The sequence below is a fragment of the Brienomyrus brachyistius genome, chromosome 11, assembly GCF_023856365.1.
Source record: "Brienomyrus brachyistius isolate T26 chromosome 11, BBRACH_0.4, whole genome shotgun sequence".
In the NCBI taxonomy this organism is placed as follows: domain Eukaryota; kingdom Metazoa; phylum Chordata; class Actinopteri; order Osteoglossiformes; family Mormyridae; genus Brienomyrus; species Brienomyrus brachyistius.
This window is the reverse complement of record NC_064543.1, coordinates 4,724,895-4,750,130: the sequence shown is the minus strand read 5'-3', so window position 1 is coordinate 4,750,130 and position 25,236 is coordinate 4,724,895. Positions and strand designations below refer to the sequence as shown.

Sequence of the window (25,236 nt, the reverse complement as noted above, 5' to 3'; positions counted from 1 at the left end):
TTCCAAACCAAGTAACTACCCTTTCCAAACCAGCTCACCCTGTTAAGTCTTATTATTGAAAGCTTCGTTTCATTTTAAATACAAGGGCTAATGTATTGAATGCGCAGATTATATCTATACAGTGCAAAAAAGACATGAATTTACATTTATATATATACCAAATGTAAAATAGGCTAGTGACCTGTGGCCATGCATTCACAGTCTAAATACATTTGAAGGAAAAAAATAGTATGTTTATACATTAAAAACTGAACTTTCGTTGCTACTAGCTAAGTCTGTTACTCAATTTGAAGACATTTCAATTTACCAAAACATGGCAAACACAGATTTCCTTAATCACATATACTTTGTATAAAAGAAACTCGTTAAAAGGAACTGACCTATATTTACAACAATACTGCTTCTAACTGTTCTTTTGTACGTGAAATACGCGATGATAAGACTGGTGTTTCAAACCTTATAGTATTCCTAAGGTTTTAACACTTAAATAACAAATTAAATAAATTAAGAATGACCCCCTCCCGCCCACCCACCCACCCGACACACTCTTCACAGGCACTTTATGTTGGACATGGATTGGGCGTTAAGAAATGTATTACATTTCAACGATTTAGGTGAGATAATACACGTTCTAAAAATATTTTGCTCTGACACGAAAAGTAAATTGACCCTTGAACCACATTTTTCGTCGATGACATAACTTAATATTTTCACTAATGACTGGCATCAGTGAAGCCCGCAAAAAAACACAGGCAAATAAAATTGCATAACGAACCGTTTTCTTACTCCAATTCATATTTAAACCCGCAAACTTTGACTTCGTTTTGACGTAATAAAAAAAAAATCAAATACGTGTTTCTTGGTGAAATGTTTGCTTCATGCGTAATAGTAAATCGGGTTAATGATGTTAAAGCAACGGAGATCTGCTGGGCTGGAATATCCATAATTAGCTAAATGGAGATGCTACGCTATGCTAGCGCTCGGCAAAGTACTCCTGACTCCTAAAAAGGTGAGAGCGCTGTTCTAAAGTAAAGTTTGGTGAACACTGATGCCAGGGTTACTGGTCTTTAACTAGTGACATCGACCAGCAATTCATTTTTTTGTCTTCACATACCTATTTTAGCGGGCGTATTTCTATTTGATTCCCTAAATAAAAATTAAAACCATTTCTCATCATTTCTCCCCACCTAAGTAAATCATACTTTGCCAGTACGGTAAGTGCACCTGCAGTATTTCTCATTGTGGAAACGCTTCCCCTATATTGCCATGTTTTCAGTTTTAATTCTAGAAGAACATTTTTTTTTCTTTACATCACTTACTGTTTCATAAAATACCATGGTAATATCAAAACTGTATACTACAGAATCACATAAGCTGGTTTGGAACCAGACAGGAGAATAAATACAAAAACAGCCAAATGTACACGGACACGGGGCGTAGGGCATTTGGAGAAGGTAACCATTTTAACACTTTTCTCCTACATGTCACCAAATTCTTCTTAATGCACTTTAGAGTTTACTTTCCCTCAAAAGGTCGATACCCCAAAAGTATTTCAACACAAAGATTAAGTAGCGAATTATTCGGAACAAGAGAGCCTTCCACGGGATTTTAAAAGTTCACATACTGTATCATTTTTAAAATTCACAGTCATTTCAGAAAATGTCTTTCTGGTGTAAATAAATTTGTGTAACAGCCGTTTTCTTTTTAAAAGAAGCGGTAACTACAGTAGTCTCTGTATCGTTGTTTATTTTTTTTCTCCTTCTGTTTATTGAATCGGCATGTAAGGCCAGTTAAAACTGCTTCCGGAAAGCAACATATCCCTGATAAGCGTTTCAATTGGCGTTTTACCTACCAAACGGACGAAAAATAATTGCTCTATGACCGAGGAGGAGACCGTGCGAAGAGACGGCAGGCGAAGTAAAAGTTTCCCAAATCGCGTCGGCTGGTTCGGGTACTGGCTTCTAACGTATTCCTCCAGAGCGCACTGAGACTTCTCTTGCAAACTCTCAACATGGGCCACATCTGAGAGACCACAAGCGTCTAGAGATGGGAGAAGACAAAATGAATTATTAAATCAGTCTCATGACTTATTTCTCCAGTAGTAATTCACAAACATGTAGAACATAATACAAAATAAGTAGCAAGCGAATTTTCCTTGTATATATAAACATATCTGTGTGTGTATATACTCAATCTATCATTACTATCATTATTTTTTTTCTTACATCGGCATTATCCAGTTATTTTATTGTGTCTGCAATAACAATAGGGATACGCAGGCCTGATATTTTTAGGTAATTGAACACCATCTTATCTCAAATTACTTCAAAGTCTGACTTACATCGAACTTTTAGGTCAGCCGCGGATTTTTATTCGGAAAATATCCGCAACGTGTTTTCGTTATATATACTCGGGCACGCCTTTAAATTTGTCTTATTACAATTGAACACTGTGGAAAAACGAAAGTAACACGTTCACAGTACAGCGATAGCGTCCAGAAAAAATGGCTCTATAATCACTAATAAATATGGCCGTCGCAGATTTGTAAAAGGAAAAAAAGCCACCTTACTTTCAAATTGTTAACCAAACGGAATGACTTTAAAGCAAAAAAACTATATATATATATATATATATATATATATATATATATATCACGAGTCTATTTATACTGTTATTCTTGATCGATTCTAGCCTTGATCGATGTAGGCAATCATAGTTAAAAAAGGACCGTATTGGTAGAGCTGCATACAACGAGAAAGACAAAAGAGATAACGGCAAAAAAAACTAGTTACACCCAAATCCATCCTCCCTATTGATTGATTATGCTTATGTGCTGCTACGCCTATTCCAGACTATTTGAAGCCAGTGCAAAGACAGGGCTTGTATGAATGCATTTACATTATATCCACGTTATTGTACGTTAAATATCCTTATTGTCTCAGCGTCGACGTGCGTTATATTTTTACCCATTTAATTCAGTAAAGTAATGAACTGGGAAGTTCATGACCCCTTTCTGGAAAAGGTCCAAAGAATGTTTTCAATCACCATTCTATCTTAACATAGCACGGGGAACATTTTCGGTTTTTCCTCAGATTGAGCATTTTTGATGTACTCATTTCAAGACCTAAAACTACGGCGAATAATTACAATTCTTAAATGAACATAGATGAGAGCTTTTACAGACAAACGGAGGTCGCCCACGGGTGACACGCCGAGGCGTTGCGTAATTAGGCATCACTTTAATAAGGAGGAACCGCTCCAGGCCTGGGAGCTTCCTTACCGCTGTCTGCTCCAAACACGACATAACTCATATATGACATCCACATAATCACAAATACAAGGCTAAAGGACTCAAAGAAGGGTCACTTACAGGAACAGTGTATCAATTTCAGTTAGTGTTACTGATGTTGCTTCATAAGAAACTAATAACAGATTACGGAATTAGGCATGCCTCGCTGAAATGTTACGTGTTTTTAAACGGGATTTTTGAAAAAGCGTTTCATACAGTTAGAGTGAACTACAACCAATAGAAAATGTCTATTATTTCATATAGTTCGATTATTTAAATCTTCATGGGTGCCATATTTCTTTAGTTTCAAAAGGCAATTTTATATTGATTTGGCGGAGAATGATTCACTTTATAACGGCCGTCAAAGTGCTAAGGGGGGCATCCTGTCTTTAACAGACGCGGATCTGCCGTGCAGGTACACACAAAGCAAACCCACCCAGCCGTGAGTGAGGCGACCCAGCCAGTCAAGTTCAATTCGACTTACCAGAGGTGAAAAGCACTACGGCCTTTAAGCAGCTGTACTCGGCCGAGTCGACGTGCAAAGCTTTCAGCTTCTCCACTTGCTCCTGGAAGATCCTAATGTGGTCCATGAAGGCCACCACTCTGTCCGCGGACATGGGGGAGGCGTGAAGGCCGGCGGCCGCCAGCAGAGGAGCCACATGGAGAGGCATGGAGCACTGCGCTGCATTCAGCACAAACAACTCGCTCCAGGTCAACCTCAGGAGGGCCACCTGGTCCGTAATCTGCAGGTCTGGGAAGAAGGGGATATTCCTGGCCCACTCCACGGCAGAGAAAAGCATCCTGGCCGCCAGTTCACATATGTTTTCGATGCCCATGATGTTGTTGGGCTGCATACACTGGCTGCCGTATCGGGACGTTGGGTAGGGCTCCGCTCGCAGAAGGAGAGAGATATATCCGGATAAGTATGAATGGCAGTGCAGAGGGTCTCCATTTGTCAAGGCGAACTGGCCGTGGTGTGGCTGCGTGGGTGGCATCCGTCCCCTTTGAACCGCTGCAGTAAAAAGAGAAACCTTAGATATTGATGTCTGAATTCCACTCATTAAAAAGTCGTAATTTTACCACACATACACAAATAGGACCTCGGAGAAAGTAGCTATAGAAACAGACACACGCGCACGCTTACAAACAAGGGTTTCGTTATTGTTTTCACTCCTCCTACGTTATTATCAACGTGAACATTAATGGATGAGGCAGAACTAGTTTTAACGATGCAGGAGGAGACACAAGCAGACACAGCCTTGCCGCACGGTGTAAGTACGCCCAGCCATTTGTTACGATCGGCGAGCTGATCGCTTTCACATTAATGCTTCACTTTCGAGGCTGATGAAGTAGACCGTTTGGTAGGCATTTTAATCAGATTCATGGCATGCACAAAGCACGCTAAGCGGACCTTGCCTACTAACCCTTAACCTACTTAGCTGCCTATTCATGCGGGTCTGTGTCCTGCAAAACCGAGGCTGAGATACAATGTAAGTCCAGCGACATAAGCGTTTCTGTATAGCCCCGCATTAAAAAATATTGTCATATTTATCAACACTATTACTGCAAACTGTGTGTCCCCAACACTATTTAAAGTCACAATTCGTGTCGTTTCGAACGTGGCCTCTCCCCAGTCTTTCGTTATAAAAGAGCGACTGCTCCACTTAGTGCAATATATAAGCGCACATAATTCCCACGTAAAACGTCTAACTAAACGTACAAACGCGATTTGGGCCTACATTTTTAACCCCCCCCCCCAAAAAAAATAAATAAAATAAAATAATAAAATAAATAATATGATGCTGAAAATATACAATTTAGGGCAAAACGATTAATACACACACACACGCGCACGTTGAAGTACATATAAAGTCGCAAATGTAGGCGGTGTTTTTGCGTGCTCCGGCGGACATCCCGGAGAAAAACCTTAAGCAGGAGGAACCCGGAATAATAATCGCAGCACCACGGAGAAGCGATCTTGCTAGAAACACAACACACGCACAATCGGTAAGGAACGATCCCAATACCTTCCCGCCTCATGCCAACCTTGAGGCATTTTTTAAGGCGGCAGTACTGGCACTGATTGCGGTGGTGCTGGTCAATGGGACAGTTCCTGTTGGCTCTGCATGTGTAGGTCAGGTTCCTCCGTACGCTCCGTTTGAAGAAGCTCTTGCAGCCCTCGCATGTGAACTGGCCATAGTGTTTGCCACTCGACTTGTCCCCGCAAACCACACACTCGATGTGCTGGGGTTGCTGTTTGTCCGGCGCCTGGCCGGTGTGGTTGGGCGGCGTGGACTGCGTTGTGCTTCCCGGTGGTCCACCGCCTTGGACGGGCGTTTGCGGGTTCGGTGGAGCGACCTGAGAGGCGGCCAGGTTCAGATGCCCAGATTGAGGGGTTGGTAGAGACAGCGGTCCTTGAGGGGTCTGCGAAGAGAGGGTCCCCGGGGTCTCGGCCACATCGTCCTGGGAGCCTCTCCATACTGCCATTGCCATATCTATCAGCCAACGTTAAGTAACTTTTTATTGTCTTCCGTTTTTGGTATTGTGGTGCTTCAGCTATGAGCTCGGAGACAGAAAAAGGCGTATATATCTTTTTTAAATTATTATTTCGTTGAATTTCTCCGGCGAATCCCGCACAAAATAAAATTTGTAAAATTGCTTAAGCAGAACAGACTTGGATGTTAAAGGCTGTAAGAAGACGAGCCGAATAGCAGCCGCGCGCTAAGAGGCCAAGTCCAGAGGTGCTTGCAGTCGGCCATTCAGCAAACCCATTGATGAAAAAAATATAATTATAACTGTAATAAAAGGAGACGGACGCAACTGAAACTGACAGCGCCCGACGAACAGTTTAGCGATGACATGCGCACAAAAATAAAAGGGAAAAATCAGGTCTTGGATACCGGCAAAGGACGATTTAAGTTCCAGAAGAGCTGATGGAAATAGACGAACAGTATTAATAACAACAATAATAATTAGTAAAAAAAATATATATATTGTTGGTTCTTCCTTTCTTGTTTAGGAGCACCACACGGTCGACGCTGGAGTCAAGTATGAAGTCAACTCTCTGGGAAGCGAGGAGCAGTGCTTAAACAAAAAAGAAAAAAAAAACGAAAAGAAAAAAAGATCACAACGTACAGAACATCCTTATCCTTCGTGCTCGAAAAAAAGAAAAGGCAAAGAGGACGGAATCAAAGTGATGGAATATAATTTTGAAAAGGTGGGGAGGTTAGAAACTGATTGCGATTTGCCGGAGCCGGGCTGGCAGCACGCTGTCTCTCTGATCGGCTCGCCCGGCTCTCTATATAGTGAACTTTGACACGACTGCCGCAACTTAGCGCACGTTACCATGGAGATCGCCTTCCATATAAGGAAAACCAACCGTGTTTTGACTGGTCAGCGTACACGGACCGCCCCCTATCGCCGGACCCCATTGGCTGTCTGGGCGCTGGAAGCTCCTCCATGCACTGGGGGGGAAAGGGAGCAGGACGCTTCGCGCTGTCTTAAAGACGGTAGTTTTAGCGCTGTCAGGCAATGACAGCTCCCTATTCAGCATTTACACACAGACAAATAAAATTTTAAACGCTCATTCTCAGTCTGCATTTTGTTGTCGTATCATTTTGTAGCGAAATTTAAATGTAAGACAAAAATGCAACACAATAGAAAGGTAAAAGTAGGCGTAACATCAAAAAATATGACATAGAAGCAACTTTGGCAATACACTTTGTTTTTTTTTTACAGACAACATTTAAATAATTGTTGCTAACAAAGCTTCCATTGTTTATTCCAAGTTCAAGTGGCACTTTCAATCTTGATAAGAAATCTTGTCCTTCTCAGCAAAATATAATTTATGGGCATGTAGCAAGTTCTTGAAATTCATAGTAGTATGTAGTTAGACCTGAAAAAGCTAATGATTCCAGAACAACAAAAATATGATAAATAATTTGTAATATTCTCTGTATCACGTGCAATTTATTTATTACATTCATTTTAAAAACAAATGCGAAAATTAAAAAAAAAAACTTTTGCTCAAGATCAGCCATGAAACATATCATTTAAAGCAGGTTATGTTATGTTTTAAAATATTTATGCCTTACTTTATATTAAATTCTTTGAAATAATATAGGCCTAAATTAGCCTGTTTTATGGCTGCGCGAACTGTATTGCTGTATTATTTTAGTAAAACGCTTGGATGCACACATCTTAATATAATGAGGGCCTGTATCGGACTAATTTATCCAAAATATTCAGGAGTTTTTTAAGTGTAGGGTACTTAATATTTTTTTAAATTAGATTTAAACAAAAATTCGGAACTTTAAAAGTAATTCCTGGTCCTTGAATATTTTCATTAATAAATCCAAGTATGGTTACGCTTGTCTCAAAGTAATGCAATCAAACGAAATTAAAACAAAGCCGCAGAATGTATGCATATTTCTTAACAAAGTATACGTTATACTGGGTCTGTCCGAGGCTGAGGATTTTTTAAAGATGTGTAATCATTTAAAAGCAAGTCAATGAGGAAAAACTATTGTAAAATAGAGCACTACATTTATATATTTATAAAGAACCGGCTGCTCGTTGCAAGTCAAAGGCACGTTTCTACTTTTTTATTGCGACAAATGCCACTGAAAAAGCAAAAAACAATATCGCTAATTAAAATTCACATTCTTGTTTTAATCAAAAGGACAATAGCAAGAATGCTTCTTGGTGTCTTAAGACTGTCGGGAGAGCGCAAGTAAAACGTCTTTCACCCGGTTATATATTTTCTAGCCTCAGTGGTTGCATGTGGAAATAGTGGGACTTGGGAAGTAGGTCCCACTGAGTTCCTGTGGTTTTTCAGACTGTGCAGCCTCTTTCCGTCGGCATACCTTACTTTGAAAATCACTCGGGGCTGTCACTCCTGGTACACAGCGCAAAAATCAGGGGATCTGCTGTGCAAAAGGGGGGCAAAACCTACACAGTTATATTATAGTGAGCGATAGTATACTGGTGCCCCCTAGCGTATGGTTACATTTCATCAGCTAGCTTAAATAGACGGCAGTCCTGCAAAGCAATGCGGCTCGATCTCCACCGGCCGCCAGCGAGTCATTTGCGCCTCCTTTCATCTGATTGACGCTTCAGGGTTTTTTTTTTCTAATTGAGTTAGACGTTTCTGAATTACGCATTTGGGTCCACGCATCATCCTTCCTTCAAGTTGGATATTCTATGTTTCATGTATTTCCGCTTGCGCTTAGCCCGGGGCAATACTTTTCTCGAGTGGTGTTATTTTAGGTTTTACTTTTGCATAACGGACAATGCAGGTACTGTAGGTGTCACTTTGGATTTTTACTTTTTTTGTGGTAAGTATGGAGTCGCCATTTATTTTCTAAAAAAAACCATGTTTTATGACGGTAGTACGAAATTATCTGACGGCTAGCGTGATGATGATAATTTTAGGCGTGTGTGTGTGTGTGCGCGCGTGCGTGTGTGTGTGTGCGTGCCTTGCAAAAATCAGACATGCACAAATATAAATGTTCACATTATTACTATTGCCTCAAGTCTATTGCCGCGACTGAACAACTCACAAGAAGGAACGAAGTGAATAGAATGGGTTTAGATGTCGTTTCCGCATTTCACATTTGCAGGGTTTTCAGCAAACATAACAGTTCTATAGAACCAAGCGGAGGCATGAGGATTGGCTTCACATCTGCTGGTCGGGGGCTTGTGTCTCGGGATAGACACCTGTCCGTTTGTAAGAACCTGCTTTAAACGGTCCTACAAGGGGAGTCCTTACGCTCCACTGAAGATGACCTTAAAAATTAACCGAGATCGAAAAGCACGTTCATTATCTCGTCATTGCCGATTGGGATGACGATTAAAAAACTCTTATATAACGGACAGCAAAAGAACTGCAAAATACAGAGTGCATATTTCAGATACAGCAGTTTCTGTTTGCGGTTTTTATATTAAATTTTGCTTTTTTTTTTACGGATTACCGTTTATGTAAAATAAGACTTTTTTCCTGGCTGTTAACACTAAAATGTATGTGAGCTTAAGCAAATCAAACGTTTTAATGTTTCACTCATAGTGGGGTTTACCCAAAATAATGCAGATGTCCTAGTGTATATGTACATATAGGTATTTCAGCACTGGGCATGTATGGAGGTATTTTTGCTCCAGCTGTAGATAATAGTATTTGGATGCTTGTTGATGTCATTCAGGCGTGGGACTGTCAATTTCAGGTGTTGGTGTTTATGGAGATGTTTTTTGAGTGTAGATGTGTATAGAGGTACTTCTGGTGTAGATGTGTATAAAGGTATTTCTGGTGTAGATGTGTATGCAGGTATATCATTTGAGTATTATTACTGAGGTATTTTGAATGTGATGCATATAGGGTATATATGCACATAAGTGTATATGTGTTTGGGAATTTTTCACGTGTACATATTACAGGAGATGTTTGAGCTTGATGACATTTTTTGGCAGGAGTCAAAATATCAAATATATATCTTTTTTTTTCAGGTCAGTGAATATTATGTTTTAGTCAGTCATAAAGTGTTGGGAGCGGTGCTTTTGTGTTTTGAGCAAAAGACGACGTTTCCCTTGACTTCAAGGATGAAGGTACCCATTCCATGGATACACGAGAAAATGTCATGTACCATATCGTAATAGCTGTTCGGTTTTTAGTAATTTATTTTTCGCTAAAATGACGAAGGCAAATACAGCAACGAAACCAAACGGCGGTATCAGGTTATATATACATTCTAGTAGCCATTGTTGTGTAAATGATTCAAGAACAGACAGTTTTTTGACAGTGCATAAACTTCTATTGTTCTTTGTTGTGCCTGATTAGATGCTCCATTGTCCATACTATTTAGAAATCAGTTTTCATTAAATAATTGTGCTCCTGTACATATTGTAACATTTATTTTATTCAGTAGACATTTGCCTAAAGTCTTGTACAGGTGAGGAATATAATATATTTTGATAATATTTTAATGTATTGGAGTCAGTTTCTCCTCAAGTACCCAATGCATAAAAACAGACATATATACAGATATTATTTTAATGTTATGCTAAAGACATACTATAATATGATCTACACATTTTGCAGGATGGTTTATCTTGCTTGTGGGACGGGATTCCCCAGGGTACTTAAGCACCTGCACACATACGCACAGTCACAAACATCAGGGATAAATGTGAGTTACCTGTTTACTTGACCAGAGTGTTCCTGGACAGTAAGAGGACCAGGAGGAAACCCACCCAACAGTGGGGAGAATATATGAACCTCCACATGCAGCTGAGGCCAAATTCAGCCCTGACTGCTCTGGATGTGACAGGCAGTCCAGTGAACCCACACCATCACCTTATAGTTAAATATCTATAAACGGAATTTGGCACATACAGATCCCACGCTCCTTATCTATCCGGATCACCGCTCCACAGATGATTATTCATGTTAAATCTCACCAGCAAAACACACAGATGATGTAAACGATGTGCCTGTAGTTAGCATTTAATTCATGGAAGATATACTGTGGAATCCCAGTACACCGTCGAAGCTCTCGAAACAGTTTTCTTTTTTGTGTGCCAGTGGTTTTTGTGTACGTTCCTGCGATTTGAGATTTCATGGACCGGACCCTTCGGTGTGCTCGTGTTTGCACGCGCGTGTGTGTATGTGTGTGTGTGTGTGTCTCTGTGTGTCAACAGGACAGACAAACAGATCTTAAGAAGCTCCACTACAATCAACCTTAGCCTGAACTTTAGCACACTGACTCTCAGCTGACTTATAATTCGCCCTTTATTTTGCAGAGCGAACCCCTGTATGGGGATCAAGAAATTCAGCAAGACCTTATCACCGCCTTCTGCTTGTCCTCGGAGCTAGAGGCCCAGTGCACCAGGGTCGCCAACACCCTGCACTGATTAACCCCCCCCCCCCCCCCATATTCGTTAAAGAATTCAAGATTTAACTTTCTAAATCAATTTCAAGAAACGCAAGCGAGAAGATATGCCTAACAAAACGAATTGTGCCTTCATACACCTAAAACACAAAATTAAATATGTCAAATCGTGAAAGGTTATTATAAACAAATGTTAAAAACTAGTAGCGAAATCTTGGGATGTTTAAAACTATTTCAAATTGAGTTTTATGTAAAAAAAAATATTTTTAAAATGATGATGTAGTTTTACCTGATTTTTTTTTTTTTTTTTTTTACTGGAACTGCTGGGCTTTGTGGAAATAACATTGCATGGTGTGTTATTTCATTCTGATATAATGAGTGAACTTCCCAAAAAGACTATTTACTGTTCTTCGCCCATTCAGCATTCATTGATATCGCTTACAATCAAAGCAAACAGGATTCTGGTTTCGGTCCACAAAGACCCCTGGCTTTCTGCCCAAATACGGTATCATTTGTTCGAAGTTACTTTAAGTTTCGGGAGTAGCATCATGGCCCCGGGACGCCTATGGGCGCGAAGCACGCGACAGTAGGATACAACTCTGCTTCACGTCACCATTCTGCCGGTGAAGTAGAGCTTCATCGGAGCGCTGTTCTCCCTGCATGATGTGCTCTTTCTGCTGGCATCCCCCTGCCCCCCCCCCCCCCCCAAAAAAGACTTTGAGTTATTGTCTCCCAGCACCACACCTGTGAAGCAATGTGATACGATCACACCTGTCATCTCCAGCGCTGATGCTGGCTGGGATACATCTTGCATAGAAGTTTGCTTTAGTGCTGTCACCGTACGCAAAGCAGGGTGTCTCTCAGGAAGGCTGGAATTAGTGATGGCGGAAAAAAGAATAAAACGTCCCATAAGACTCCATCTCTGTCCTGCAGGGAAGTACTCCACGCCAGTAATTCATCGCCTGTTGCTTTATGGTGAAGAAGGTGAAGAACGATGGAGGGAGACTACACCTACCCACCCCACAATCGGTTTCCAGGGAATTTGCAAATAATACAACATCGATGTTAGCCCATCGTTTACGCGACACGAACAAAAGCCGCCACCTTCCCCGCATGTTCACTGCTGAGGAATCGCCATTCTTAGGACGTCTCCTGCCACTTAGTGCACGTGATCATTATTCATTTATCGTAAAGGCTTTAACGTTATAACGTGACATAAGGGTGCCTGTGATACGTCACATTTATTATTTTTATGTTGCAGGGGTTGGAAGATTTAGTTCATTTATATTATTATCTACATTTACAATATTATTTTATTTTCGTTTAGTAAGACCAAAACAGAACTGACAAAAGTGTTGAATCTGTGCCGTTTGTCGTGCTCGTTATGCTCTGAGCTTGAAGAGTTTCCAGAAATACGCGGAAACCAATGATGCCTGACCGCTACAGAGCAGCCTGTTTTCCTAAGGCTTTTCTGTGGTATGCGTGGTGTTTAAATCAGGATTCATATTTCCTATAACTGTTGTTTCGAGGTACGTTGTTATGCTAAAAACTGTAATGAAACAGAAACGAACCGTGGGCTCACAGATCAGTATTCTTAGCCGTCGGCTGCCACTCTCCCCGTGCCTTTGTCTTCGCTGTATTTCTACCCAGGTGTTGTGCCATCCTCGCCATGCTGGGTGTTGCCCATACCCCCCCCCCCCCCCCCCCAGCAGGGCGGAGCCGTCCCGCTGTTCCGCCCTCGATGGCTACCTCTGTCATCATAAACGTTTGTTGAAGGTGGAGTACTTTTCACATTGAGGGCAAACAGGTACCCCTACCTTATTCATTACTCATTATTATACATCTATTATTTGCTTCTTTGAAATTGATCGTTATTCCACCATATAATGTTCAAAGGTATGTTTTTCTTAATTATTTTTTTCAGTGTTAAATCCATATATGCAAAGTTAACCCAGGCACAAGGGGCTTCATATGAAATCAGATTAATTTACTGTGTGAAATGTACCCTAAAATCAACTTGGTGCTTGACTGGTAACCCTCACACTTGTAAAACAACATATTCCTATGTTATAGATCTTTTAGTTAAAGTCTGAATGATTATAGTTAAGGTTCGGGTTAGGTTACTAAATCATCCAGAGTGAAAACAACTAAAGCACATATGATCTACTGGTCAACTTTCTGATCACTTAAACAGACAGGAATTGTGACTCAGTTCCCCTCCGCTGCTATCTGCCGGTAACCAGGCTTACTCTATCTAACCAGGGTATATCCAGGACCATCCGATTTTTCCAGCTGACTAGCAAAACGGATGCTCTCGATCACAATAGGCCGATAAAGAGCATCAACACTCACACGCTTACCCACACATGTACACATACAGACACACACATACAGACAAATTCAGCTTCTTCAGAGAAACGTCATAGATCTCTAGAACATGAAGGAATGTAAGATGGAACCGGATGGTCACAAGCCAACAGAGCCAGATGGAGGCCGGTTCTGAAAAAGAAATAATTACTGAAAAAGTTTGTAAACACCCACTTACATTTGCCTACATTCCCCAGTAAACCTCCTGACCGCCTTCCAGAAAGAGCACAGTATGGCTGGTATCACATCCTACAGAAACAGGAAACCGCGCTGACAGGAACGTCTTCTGATGGAAAGTGTTACTCAGTCGCGTGTGGGACAGTGCAGCAGAGCTGGCGGATTCTTCGAGGTTTTTCCCGCTAAGGTGAAGTCATGCCAGACGGATCTGAAGCTTCAGGGAGGCCTTTGGTGGAACACAAGGCCTCGAAGGCATTTCCATTCTTGCCTGAAACACTTGTCACACAGAAACATCCACCTAATCGATAATCACAAAGACCGGCAAATCAGCAGGAAGACGGTTCACATGAACGGGCCAAAAAATCCGCAGCAATATTCTGAGCCATTAACATCCACAATGCTGGTTTTATCTGTTTATCCGTTTATTTGTTCATTAAATTTTTGGTAGAAATGCTGATGCAGGATTTGATTTGTCTTTCATTAACTGTGAGGCTTTGGCAGACACAGTGACGTCAGTGAGTTACTTAACCACTTGGCTTGGTTGCCATGCGTGATATAAGATTTTCGCTCTTTCTCTTATCAGCCCATTTGTTAATGATTAATTTATTTGCCGAGAGAATATATTAGAAATGTGTTTTTTTTTTCTTTAAAACACAAATGTTATATTTTGGTACAGATATACAAAAAGACAAAGAGCAGATTGTCTCTACAAATGTTATGTAATTACATGAATGCGAGAATACATTTATTCATGAACCAGACGATTTTTAACGTCTCAACATAATTGTTGGTTTTCGTTAGATCTGTCGCATTGTTGTACGCAGAAATGCAGGAGCTATAGGCGGCTCCAGATTTCACATCTTTGTCGAAACATGATCTTCCATGTTTGCCTTATGTTCAAGCCCCATATCTGGTCACAGAATCTGCAGAATGTTCGCTAACGTTAACTAACACCGGCCTGCTTTCTGTGGTCTAGACGGTCCATTGTGAAAGACACACTGTAAATGGAGAGGCGCTGGAATTGCCCACAGCCTCAGAGGATCCTGGTGAGGAGGAAGAGGAGTTTGAAAGGCAAGAGGCTCACGCTCATTTGCACACGTGGGTTTCGGGACGTGTAGCTAGGCCCTGATTAGCGTAATCGAAGCCCCCGACTCAAGAACAATCTGCACGCCTGAAACAATCTGTTCAGTTCGAAGACATGCCAGATATGTCAGACTGAAAATCGAGACCCATTCGCGAGTTTTAACGACTACCTCCACCTGCACCCGTCAGCATCTCCATAATATGCAGCTAGTGGACACTAGGTGAGTGATAAATGGAAGACAGACACCATTTCATCAGTCACTGCTTGTAACTTAATTGTTCCCATATTAGAAAACATTTTCCTCTTTAAAAAATCTCTGTGTTTTGACGTTTAGCAGACTACTGCCAGATGTAGTCAATTTTGTAATTTCATTGTAGTTGGACAAAGCTTTCTTTGAACAAAAAAAAAACTAAGCGAAAAAAAAACCTCTCATCTGTTGTTAGAACTAAGTTCACAGTCATCAGTTACTTCAGCTCTGAGACTAATTGTTATAATCATTAACAAGGGATATTATTTTTGGTGGAAAAAAAATATCAAGGCATTTTAGCTGAAATGAGTTTATCCTTTTGAGAAATTGGCCGTAGGTCACATGGTGTGACGATCAGGCTTCAGCTGACAGCTTATTCGCTAAACTGGGCTGCCAGGTACGCTGTCCTCCGCCATTCCAGAGAATGTGTGCTTTGACTACAGAGCTGATGGGGATCTGTAAATTGAGACAGGAATCGCACGCTTAAAAGCACGCCCGGACAAATCTCCTCAGCATACATACCAGAAAATAACATAAATGCAGTTGTTAAAAATGCATGCAACATTTCCGCTGTTGTGTAAGCATGAATCACAGATGTTAAAATAGCGATCATTATAATAAATAAAACTAACTTATGAAGGATAATATTTCTAAAGCCGAAATTGCTTGTAGATGTGTACCGCAGGTTCGGCTTTTAAATCGGTTCTTCTCCTGTTATCAAATTTAAGGTCCTGTCTCAGAACTGTCAGTCAGAAGTTCATCCTGAGCCTCTCAGACTCCACACTTCCTGGAGGATGAGGTGTTCTTGAGTTCCCTCACCCATCCCTTTGTCAAGCCGGCATTGTCTTCCTCTTTTTCAGACCCAACGTCATCATGAATTCGGTCTGCCTCTTTTTTTCCTATTTGTTACCCTTTCTGTCTCTTTGTGAACAGAAGCCAGACAGTGAGCTGGTGTTAGATGACATTAAGTCAGGGGACAAAGAATGCAGGACATCTTCCTGTGCAGCTCAGGGTGATTGCAGTGGCAGCCGCCAGAAAATGCCTCCCTCAAATATTAATTTACCTGCTTACAAAACAGAAATTGGGCCCATCTCATCAGTATAATTGACTGGGGGAGATCAGAGCCAAACGTTTGCAGGTAGATCAGTGTTTCCCAATTCGGTCCTCAGGAACCCAGCGACAGTCCACATTTTTGCTCCCTCCCAGCTCCTCGCCAGTTCAGAGGGAGCAAAAATGTGACTGTCTGGCAGGGAGCTGGGAGGGAGAAAGAACGTGGGCCGTCCGTGGGTCCCTGAGGACCGGATTTGGAAGCCCTGCGTTAGACTATTGTGAATCATTTCCTTGATTACAAAAAAACATCCTAACCTCACTACAAAACGAGAAAACGATCTAATTATTAATCAATTAATCAGTCAATACTTATTTATAAAGAGCTAGAGTGCTGTACCTGATATACATATAACATGTCACTTATCAAACATTTTGAGGCACATTGTCTATAGTGGGATGCTGTCCTGATGGATATCTTCAGTAAAAAATACATGGACTTTTGTTAACACTTTACTTTAGGGGGCACAGGTAACTTAGTAACTCAGTCACTACTCAAGTACAACTCATGAACAAGTATAGTGAGTGCAATAAATATATGGACTGTTATAATTGATTGATGAACGGACATGGGATAAGTATGTAACTAACACTTAGTTACTGGTTAATTAATATATTAAGTAAGAGTGTACTACTACATTATTTGTGTCCCTTAAAGTGCTACCACATTTTTAAAGAAATGAAAACAAGTATGACTTAAATGTGTAATAAGCTTGGGGATAAACAGTCTGCGGTGAGGTGGTGTGAATGTCCATCTCAGCGTGGCATCAAAGGCCTGGACTCGCGCCCCTCAGCATCACGCCAGCCCCGCCTCCGCGTCACTGCCAAGTTAATGATAATAACAGAGAAAAAACTTGGAGTTATTGGTGACGATAAGGCAGAGAAAGAAGCCCATTGTGCAGGCGATGAAAGGCTCATTGCTCGCTGCAAAGATGCCAGGGTCAACCACGTCAAGAATGTGTGCACCTAATCTTCTGCTGATCTTTATCTCACTGACCCAGGCCAAAGTGGAGGTCTGACGGATGGACAATGAGCCCTTGCGTTGTCCGGCATGCCATATAGGATGGCCTTCCACAGCTGCACGTCCAACTAGCATTCAGCTAAATCTGTATTTTGCTTATTAATATTTTTCTTTTAGTCCTGGCAGTTTCTGGAGTGACACAATGCAACGTTCAACGTGGGCGTGTTAAAGAATGAAAAACTGAAGAAACACAATAAAATATGGACCAAATCACGGAGCGGAATGTGGAAAGTAAACGACTTGCATTTTTGTAGCTGTGCAGAATGTTCATTATTTACATTACTGGCGCTCAGGTTTGAAAATAGATAAAGCTGTGTGACGCTACAAATGTATGGCGGCGTGTCACTTTTGGGAATCGGGCAGAAGCCTGGAATGTCTGAAAGTGACTGTGGCCTGCGCACTCCTGGGCCTGCGCACTCCTGGGCCTGCGCACTCCTGGGCCCTGCGCACTCCTGGGCCTGCGCACTCCTGGGCCTGCGCACTCCTGGGCCCTGCGCACTCCTGGGCCTGCGCACTCCTGGGCCTGCGCACTCCTGGGCCCTGCGCACTCCTGGGCCTGCGCACTCCTGGGCCTGCGCACTCCTGGGCCTGCGCACTCCTGGGCCTGCGCCGTCGCTGGCCTGTCCCGCCCACAGATCGGGTTACAGCGGGTCACAGTCAGAACCGTCCCGCCTCTGAAAATGACAATCTCCAGTGGCTATCGGTGGCATTTAAAAGGTTAAGCAGATAAACGGCTGTTGTCAGAGCCATCATAAAACAAGACAAATTGTAATTTAACAGTGGGGAAACCTGAGCCGGCCCACTTTCTTCCCGGGGGTCCTTACAACACAGATACACAGATGTTCCCAGGTGTGCGCCCCCCACCCCCCCCCCCCCCCCCCCCCTATACACAGTGACTCACGCAAAGAGCACTGGGGTAGCGCCGCTCCTCCGGGTCTGCCTTATCTGAAATCAAATGCTGTGGCCCTCTCCCAGTCCTCCACCGCGAACAAACGCCGATGTGTAGCTGCTTACATCCCCGACAAAGGCCTGATATTCATACCCAACGGACCTGAATAAAACCTGATATCGTGACATTTCTGCCTGGCACATCCCCGGCTACTCCACACTGCGATGCCGTGCCACTTGGCAGATTAATGGGCTCTTCTTTTAAACACTAGTGCAAAAGAAAAATAAAGAATAGCTTAAACAAATGGATAACTTATTTAACGGGACACCAGACTTTCGTAAAAAGTGTGCACGTTTCAGCATGGTGGCAATGAGTAACTTAATAAAAAAAATTGCTTCTGGGGTCATTAGTTGCCCATATTTGAAAATGAGTAATTAAAGGCAGATGGAAATAACTTCATAAAAAAAAAACGTTGAATCTGTCCTCGCTTACAAACTGAATAGAGAACAGAAACTCTGAAATATCATGAAGTACGTCAAATAGCTTGGCGTCTTATGACCTTGCAGACGTATTAGAAACATTAGTCAATGAAATTGAGCAGAATTTTAGGCTCAGTTTAATTTCACCAACAGTATTAATATAATGATGTTCAGCTGTCATACTCACATACATATCAAATTGTCATCATTGAGTTTAAATGTCTGTTTATTGAGAATTGTGCCTCAACTCACAACAAAATCATTCTACAAACTGAGCGATTCTTTCTTGTGTAGTATGAAAAACCGATTTTACAAATATTTAAGAGCCGAACTAAAAAAGTTATTGAAAGGCTGTAGGATGTGTTTGCGTCATTCTGGACAAACATGAAGCAGAGTGAAAACGGAGAGAGAAGGTGCGAGATTTTAATGTGATTATTGCGTATTCCTCGGAAAATCCAGCGCGTATTGAACTCGGGCCTCATTTTGAAACACATACTCATACACACGCACGCATTTAACTCCAGTCAGGCATGAAGGCAACCAACGAACTGAGGCTGTTACATTAAAAGCAAGAAAGGACTGTGAGCGAGCAAGGAGGTGAGCTATGCGTGACCCCCGAGCCCTCCACGGTGACCTCTGCAATAAAGCCCAGCGTGGTAATTCAAGTCAAATGTTGGCAAGGGTCTTTGGCAGTTTGGGAGCAGACGTGGGGAATTTCAGAGTCCGGCGAGCGTACACCCCGAACCAGATGTGCAGCATTCACTGCAGAGCAGGGGCAGGCAGCTGCAGGTGTGGATGTCAGACGGTGGGGACGCCTCGCCAGTCACACCGAGGGTATCTATTGCCTTTGTTTAACCAGAGCCAATCAGATGGAACGGATTCATTACCGAAGATGGAGAACAGCACTATGAAGATGGACAGTCACTCTGCTCCCTAAGTGCAACCATCACTTAGTCTCAATTCTCACAGAAAAACTCCCATTAAGGGCTCGACAAAGGCGTTACAGGCGTTTTTCGGTAATGAAATTATTCACACATAGGTCTGAGGAGAAGTGCTCCCCGCATCATCACAAAAAGGCGATCTTGGTCACACTCTGGGCATTTGAAGGCATGTGGAAGTGTGATTAAATGAAAAGCAAAGCACAGTGGTCAGTACCACAGCTTCTATGAGGGGATTCTGGGATGTGTTTTCAAAATTCGGCTGCACCGCGATGGATCACCTGTGTCACTTTCTGCAGACACATCGTTAGCAAATTTAAAACATGCACTGCATGTAACACTCTCACTGCATATTAGTCACTGTCGTTTAAAATAGTTGCCACATCTGAAAAGCACATTTCTTTGTGACCAAATGTATATCCATAATTTACATTGGTTTTTACTATGTTCCTTGAATGATTAAACTCTTTGTGTTGTACTGTATATTATTATAAATTCAACATCATTAAGCATTTGTATTTAACTTTCTTGTTAAAAATATACAAACATCTTTGCATAAATTTATAGAAAAGTCTATTAAGCAGCAATAGAAATGAAGACAAATGGATCCAGTGCATTAATCTGCATATAACTTGGACATATAATGAAAGTGGGTCTTGCAGTATGGATCACTGTGACAGGGCTCTTTGTACTAAGCTTGTACATGATTGGGCGATTTCTCCAAGATGTTAATCCAAGGTTAATGTAGAGTACATGCATCCCCTCACCTCGCAGACCACTCACCTTGGCAGCGAGCCGTTCTCCAATGAGAAAGGCAAACATGAAAGATATTCATTATTTAAACTTTAAGCCTCCAGTGTCATGCCAGTCCCCTCGAGCCCCCATGTCACTCACACACATGCTGGATAAACACACTAATAACTGATACACCGATTCCTTCTTATGGTGTACAGGCATAGCGAGAACCCTTGGGTGAGTCATTTGTGCATTTATAGTACTATTGGAAATGTGGTGACCTAATTGTTTTCAAAGAATCATTCAGCTCATTTGCCTGCAAAAGAACATAAAATACATTCAAGGTAATAGATATTAAGAGTAAAAGAGTGAAATGTTACATTTCAAAAGTTGCATATGTTTTAATCCTGTAAGGATTATTGGGAACAGAAAAGCCAGACTCTGATTAAGCAAAAGATATCACAGTACAGCTCGCTGCCAGCCAAATGAAACCAGTTTCAGGTCCCAGCTTGCTCTGTCTAAACCAGGAGAACTTTTCATGTTTGTTTTGCTATTTTTTTGTGTTGCTAACTAATACAACTTGAAAGGCTTCAGTAAAATATTTCTGGGGAGTCTGGCGCAAAGAGCCGGGGGGGGGGGGGGGGGGTGGGGGGGGGGGGCGGTTTGAGGCGGGTGTATCCCTCTGCACCTCTGGCCTGTCCGACGTGCCAGTCTGCCGCCGTGTTCAGCGTTATCTTCAGCTCAGGACCTTCTGACATTGACCAAAGCAGGCCAAGAGTCAGCAATGCTCCAGTATCTCACGAAATTAGCTTTAGATCGAAAGAGCAGCTTTAGCGCTGCCTGGTCGCTGAGGTCTCTCAGCTGCTACCAGGCTGCCAGTGGAGTGAGTCGTGCAGACACCATCCAGAAAGAGAAGGAGTGAAGGCTTATGAAGACCTACAGCTTCTTTACATTAGTGGTGTGGTGCTGGGATGAAGTATATTTCCTTAAATTCCTCCGAAAGTCAGATACGACACACACTGTGGACAAGGAGGAAGTCCGAAGGTGATGGAGGCCCCACTCATCGTTGAGTCTGTGTGGAAACATCTAGAGAGGTTTAGAATACTTTAATAAGGTTTTTCAACCATAATGATTTTTTCTTAAAATCTGAGCTTCATTTAACCGGATGTGTAAATCCCCTCTTTAGAAAAAGAGTAAAGAAGCATGTTACACTGGTATTTGGAAAGTTTCCTAGGATGTGCGACAGGGTGGGGGTGAATCTCAGGCTGGGGGGGGGGGTTAGGGACCACATCCTGCGCAGCACTGCGGTGACGGCGGGTGCTGGGAGTGACGGTCAGTTCGTCATCGAACCCAGTTCGCCTGCCATCTCTCTCATAGTGGCCACACCTTCTATCCTTCCTACATTACCTTCATAATTATAATGGCGAAGGGAATTTCCGGAGGACCAAGTAAAAAAAAGCTTACTTGCTCTATTCAAGTGTGATGTCAATGTAAACTTTAAGTCATTTTAAGTACTCGGAATTGCTTTTATTTGCCCTTGAGGATTGTGAGTCTCCGGCCTCGAGCTGCATTTCATCACAGTTTGCTTGGCCTGTTGATGTTGCCTTTTGGAATTCAGGAGAGCGTCACCAATCATCCATGTAAAACACAAAGTGTCTCCAAATGGAGAGTCTTCCTGGACGTACTATTTTTGCTATGAAATGAATCCAAAGTGCAAATATTCAACAATGAGAACAGAAAGAAATGGACTGTATGCGGCCCGAATGCTGCTATTTCCACTTTAACATTACAAATATAAATATAATCGATGCAGTGTTTGGATTTTCCACGTGCTGCTGAGCCGCCGGCATCCCAGCCTGCAAATCCCCAGTTGCGGGAAAGCAGACAAACAGCATTACAGAGAATCAACAACAAATCTCCATGGAAGCAAATGCACCACATTCCTCCAATGCTGACGCAGCCCTTATATAACTGAACGACTATAAAGACGTGTAGCAAAGACATACATTATTTATAACGTGAGTTTATAGCCCTGAAGTGTAATTTACATTGCATTAACCACATGATTCAAAGGTATATAATAAGATTTCCGTCAGTGAACAAAAATATCTAACTATATTATCCAAGTCAGCCATAGTTTTTTTTCCAGAAACTATCAGGCTTTTGTTTATTGTATTTAATTTGATTTAATTCTGTTTTTAATATATAACACACTATCGAGTATTCCCCAAAGCAATTAACAAACGAACTAACAAATTATACAAAACAGATTAAATAAACTCATAGTGTTAACTTTAGACAATTTTAATTATGCATTTAAAAAGCGCTAGCAGACAATAGAGAAAAGTAAATAAAACTGACGATGGTAAAATTATTATTATTATTATTATTATTATTATTATTATTATTAATAATAATAATAATAATAATAATAATAATAATAATCCTAACAAAAACCATTTTGGTCTGTAGCACTATGTGCTTCAACCGTCTAATAATAATAATAATAATAATAATAATAATAATGTACTGTGCTTTTGTGACTCAGAGATCCACGGGGAACCCCCTCCCCCAAGCAGGATAAACAGTGCAGACCCTCCCCTCTCCATGGCACAGAAGATAAGATCGAGCGTTTTTTCCCTGCAACATTTGCGACGCTGCACACATCGTTTTAACACGAGCCCATCTTTCTTGCGTCTGCCATTCCCAGCTAAGCACTCTGGCATGGCGTGACTCTGATGAGTTTCAGCTTGTAACGCTACACCTATTTGAGTTCATCGCCACGTCAGGAGGGACCCCTTGAACTTCACATGCGTGCCTCTGCGCCCCCCCCCCCCCCCCCAGCCCCTGTTTCTGCCTGGCCAGCCTCCTGCGCTACCTGCATGGCTGATCTAATACCTGTCATCAGGTGTTCTTTATTGCCGTCGCCGCCGTCAGACGCCCACGTAGCCTGGGTCTCCCCTCACATGCACGGGGCCTTTTGCAGCTATTAGCTTCACACTTTGAAAGTCAAGGGTCGCTGTGCTAACACAATCACTCCTGCTCTTTTGCACCAGAACAAACCTGCTTTCTCCAACAACCTGGACCCTGCCCACGGTAGCTTAATCATTACTGTGACCTGTTTATCTAGCGTCCATCCAGCCAATCATTAATCGGTGTTTATTTTCTTATGACCTCTGCAAATGCTTACCAGGTTTTTGCTCTATAAATGTCAACAGTGTGCTGAGGGGTTTGCTGACCTCCTGTAAGCTATGGGCCGCGGTCGTGACCTATGAAATCTGTATTTGTTCTGATTAAATCGCAGCTTTGTCCTGGGCTCAGCAGAAGCCGTAGAACCACAACTCATGGAAGAGCTTCTTTTCGTGTTTTTGTCGTGTGAAATGTTGGCAATCAGGACGTACGGTGTTTCATACCAGCCTAATCCTACTCCTGTTGTTTATAAAGTAAGCCAATGATACTGCTCGTAATATCTCCCACATTCATGCACCTGTGGATACACCTTTCTCTCATCCTGCATCTTTCCTCTGGCCACCTGGCTCCCAGATGATGGTGAAGCGCCCAGACATAACCCAGAACCTCAACGGCGAAGCTCCCTACCAGGAGCTGAGAGGGAGAAAAATGTGGACTGCCCGACAGGGAGCCCAGAGGGAGCAAAAACATGGACCGGCTGTGGCTCCCCGAGGATTGGATTGGGAACCAGTGGTATAACCTTCTCTCTCTGTGTGGCTTGTACTGGAAATGAGAGGTTGTATTGCTAACAGGTGCACAATAGGGAAACAGGTCTTTTACTGCATTGCAAATGTGTACCATCAAACGTAACTACAAGCATAATTATAGATTGTCCATATGATCGCCTTACAGGAGTGCCCCCCCCCCCCCCGCCCCCAGCAATGTCAGCCCAGGTCCTATTGGCTGCCTCTCCAAGGCAGCTCTCCGTCCAAGATATCTGTAATAAATTAGCTCTGATTATGTTGATTTTAAAAGAAAAACGCAATCATAAGTCTTACCAGCTACAAGGTAGGCTCATTTTTCGGGAACTGGGGCATTATGGGTGCATTTGAAACAGTGAACTGCCTAAGCTTTGTTTATTCATGACAAGAATATTATGAAAAAAAATCATTGTACGCATTTTCAGTATTTTAGATTCAGCGCGATTAATAAAACGTAAAAATTATTTGCCGATCAAAGGTGTGTAGTGATGAGCGACGATTACTTGTATGACAGCACTATATTTTGCATTTCTTCTTCACTATTAATATTGTTTTTAATATTACTATTTGCAAAGTATATCTTCTAAATTGATTTAATTTGTGATTTGTTGGCTTTCAGGAGGCCTAATTGCCCTATTAAAGCAGCACAGTCAGAACGCCAGGCAGGAGACGTCGGAGGATCACTGGTTTAAGGAAACAGATCGGTGGCCCAACGGCCGCTATATTCGTGAGTCGATTTGGAGGGAACCGCCACTAACCTAGCATGAGCCACACTGCCATTGAACCAGTGAACGTCAAAATAAGGCTGCTCTCCTGCACCCAGCAGCACCCACCATTCTGCGCTGAACTCAGATAACCGGTAGGCTAGTATTGGATGGAGCTGATATTGCAGTTTTGTGTTTCTTTCCTACCACCTGCCCCGAAAAAAATCTACTAAAAACATAGAATCTCTCTTTCTTTCTGTCTGAAGAACACAACTCGACTTTGATGGGCCACTGGAGCACATTTTTCCTCCAGCTTCCTAGTTGTTGATGTAGGGGGATGGGGGCATCTTTGGGATGGAGAGTCAGCTGACCAGTGCTAGTGAGCTGATTACTTCCACCTGTCCCTCTGATCTGCATTAATTGCCGAGTCCTGCTTTCTTCCTGGGAAAATCCACAGTCCTGCCCCCCTTCCCCCCCCCCAACCTGGTCCACGTTGCCCGGAAAGCCCCGCCTCGCTGTAGGGATTCTTTCAGTTGTCTTTCAGTGTTTACATCACCTGTGCCGTCCATCTTATCCCAACATAGCGTCGCTTCCCGCGACCTCATTTCA

General features: G+C 42.3%; 1 protein-coding gene and 1 long non-coding RNA gene across 2 annotated transcripts; one reads left to right on the top strand and one right to left on the bottom strand.

Moving 5' to 3' along the window:
* Positions 1-538: 538 nt before the first annotated feature.
* LOC125704027 (COUP transcription factor 2-like) lies at positions 539-6,309 on the bottom strand. Its single transcript, XM_048969306.1, has 3 exons — positions 5,317-6,309; positions 3,774-4,301; positions 539-2,040 (listed from the first exon to the last, which is right to left on the bottom strand). The coding sequence occupies exons 1-3, from the start codon at positions 5,780-5,782 to the stop codon at positions 1,766-1,768; spliced, it is 1,269 nt and encodes a 422-aa protein (XP_048825263.1). The 5' UTR covers positions 5,783-6,309; the 3' UTR covers positions 539-1,765.
* A 1,903-nt stretch (positions 6,310-8,212) lies between these two features.
* On the top strand, positions 8,213-14,170 carry LOC125704196 (uncharacterized). Its single transcript, XR_007381051.1, has 2 exons — positions 8,213-8,625; positions 12,103-14,170. It is a non-coding gene; the product is annotated as an uncharacterized LOC125704196 (long non-coding RNA).
* The last annotated feature ends 11,066 nt before the right edge of the window (positions 14,171-25,236 follow it).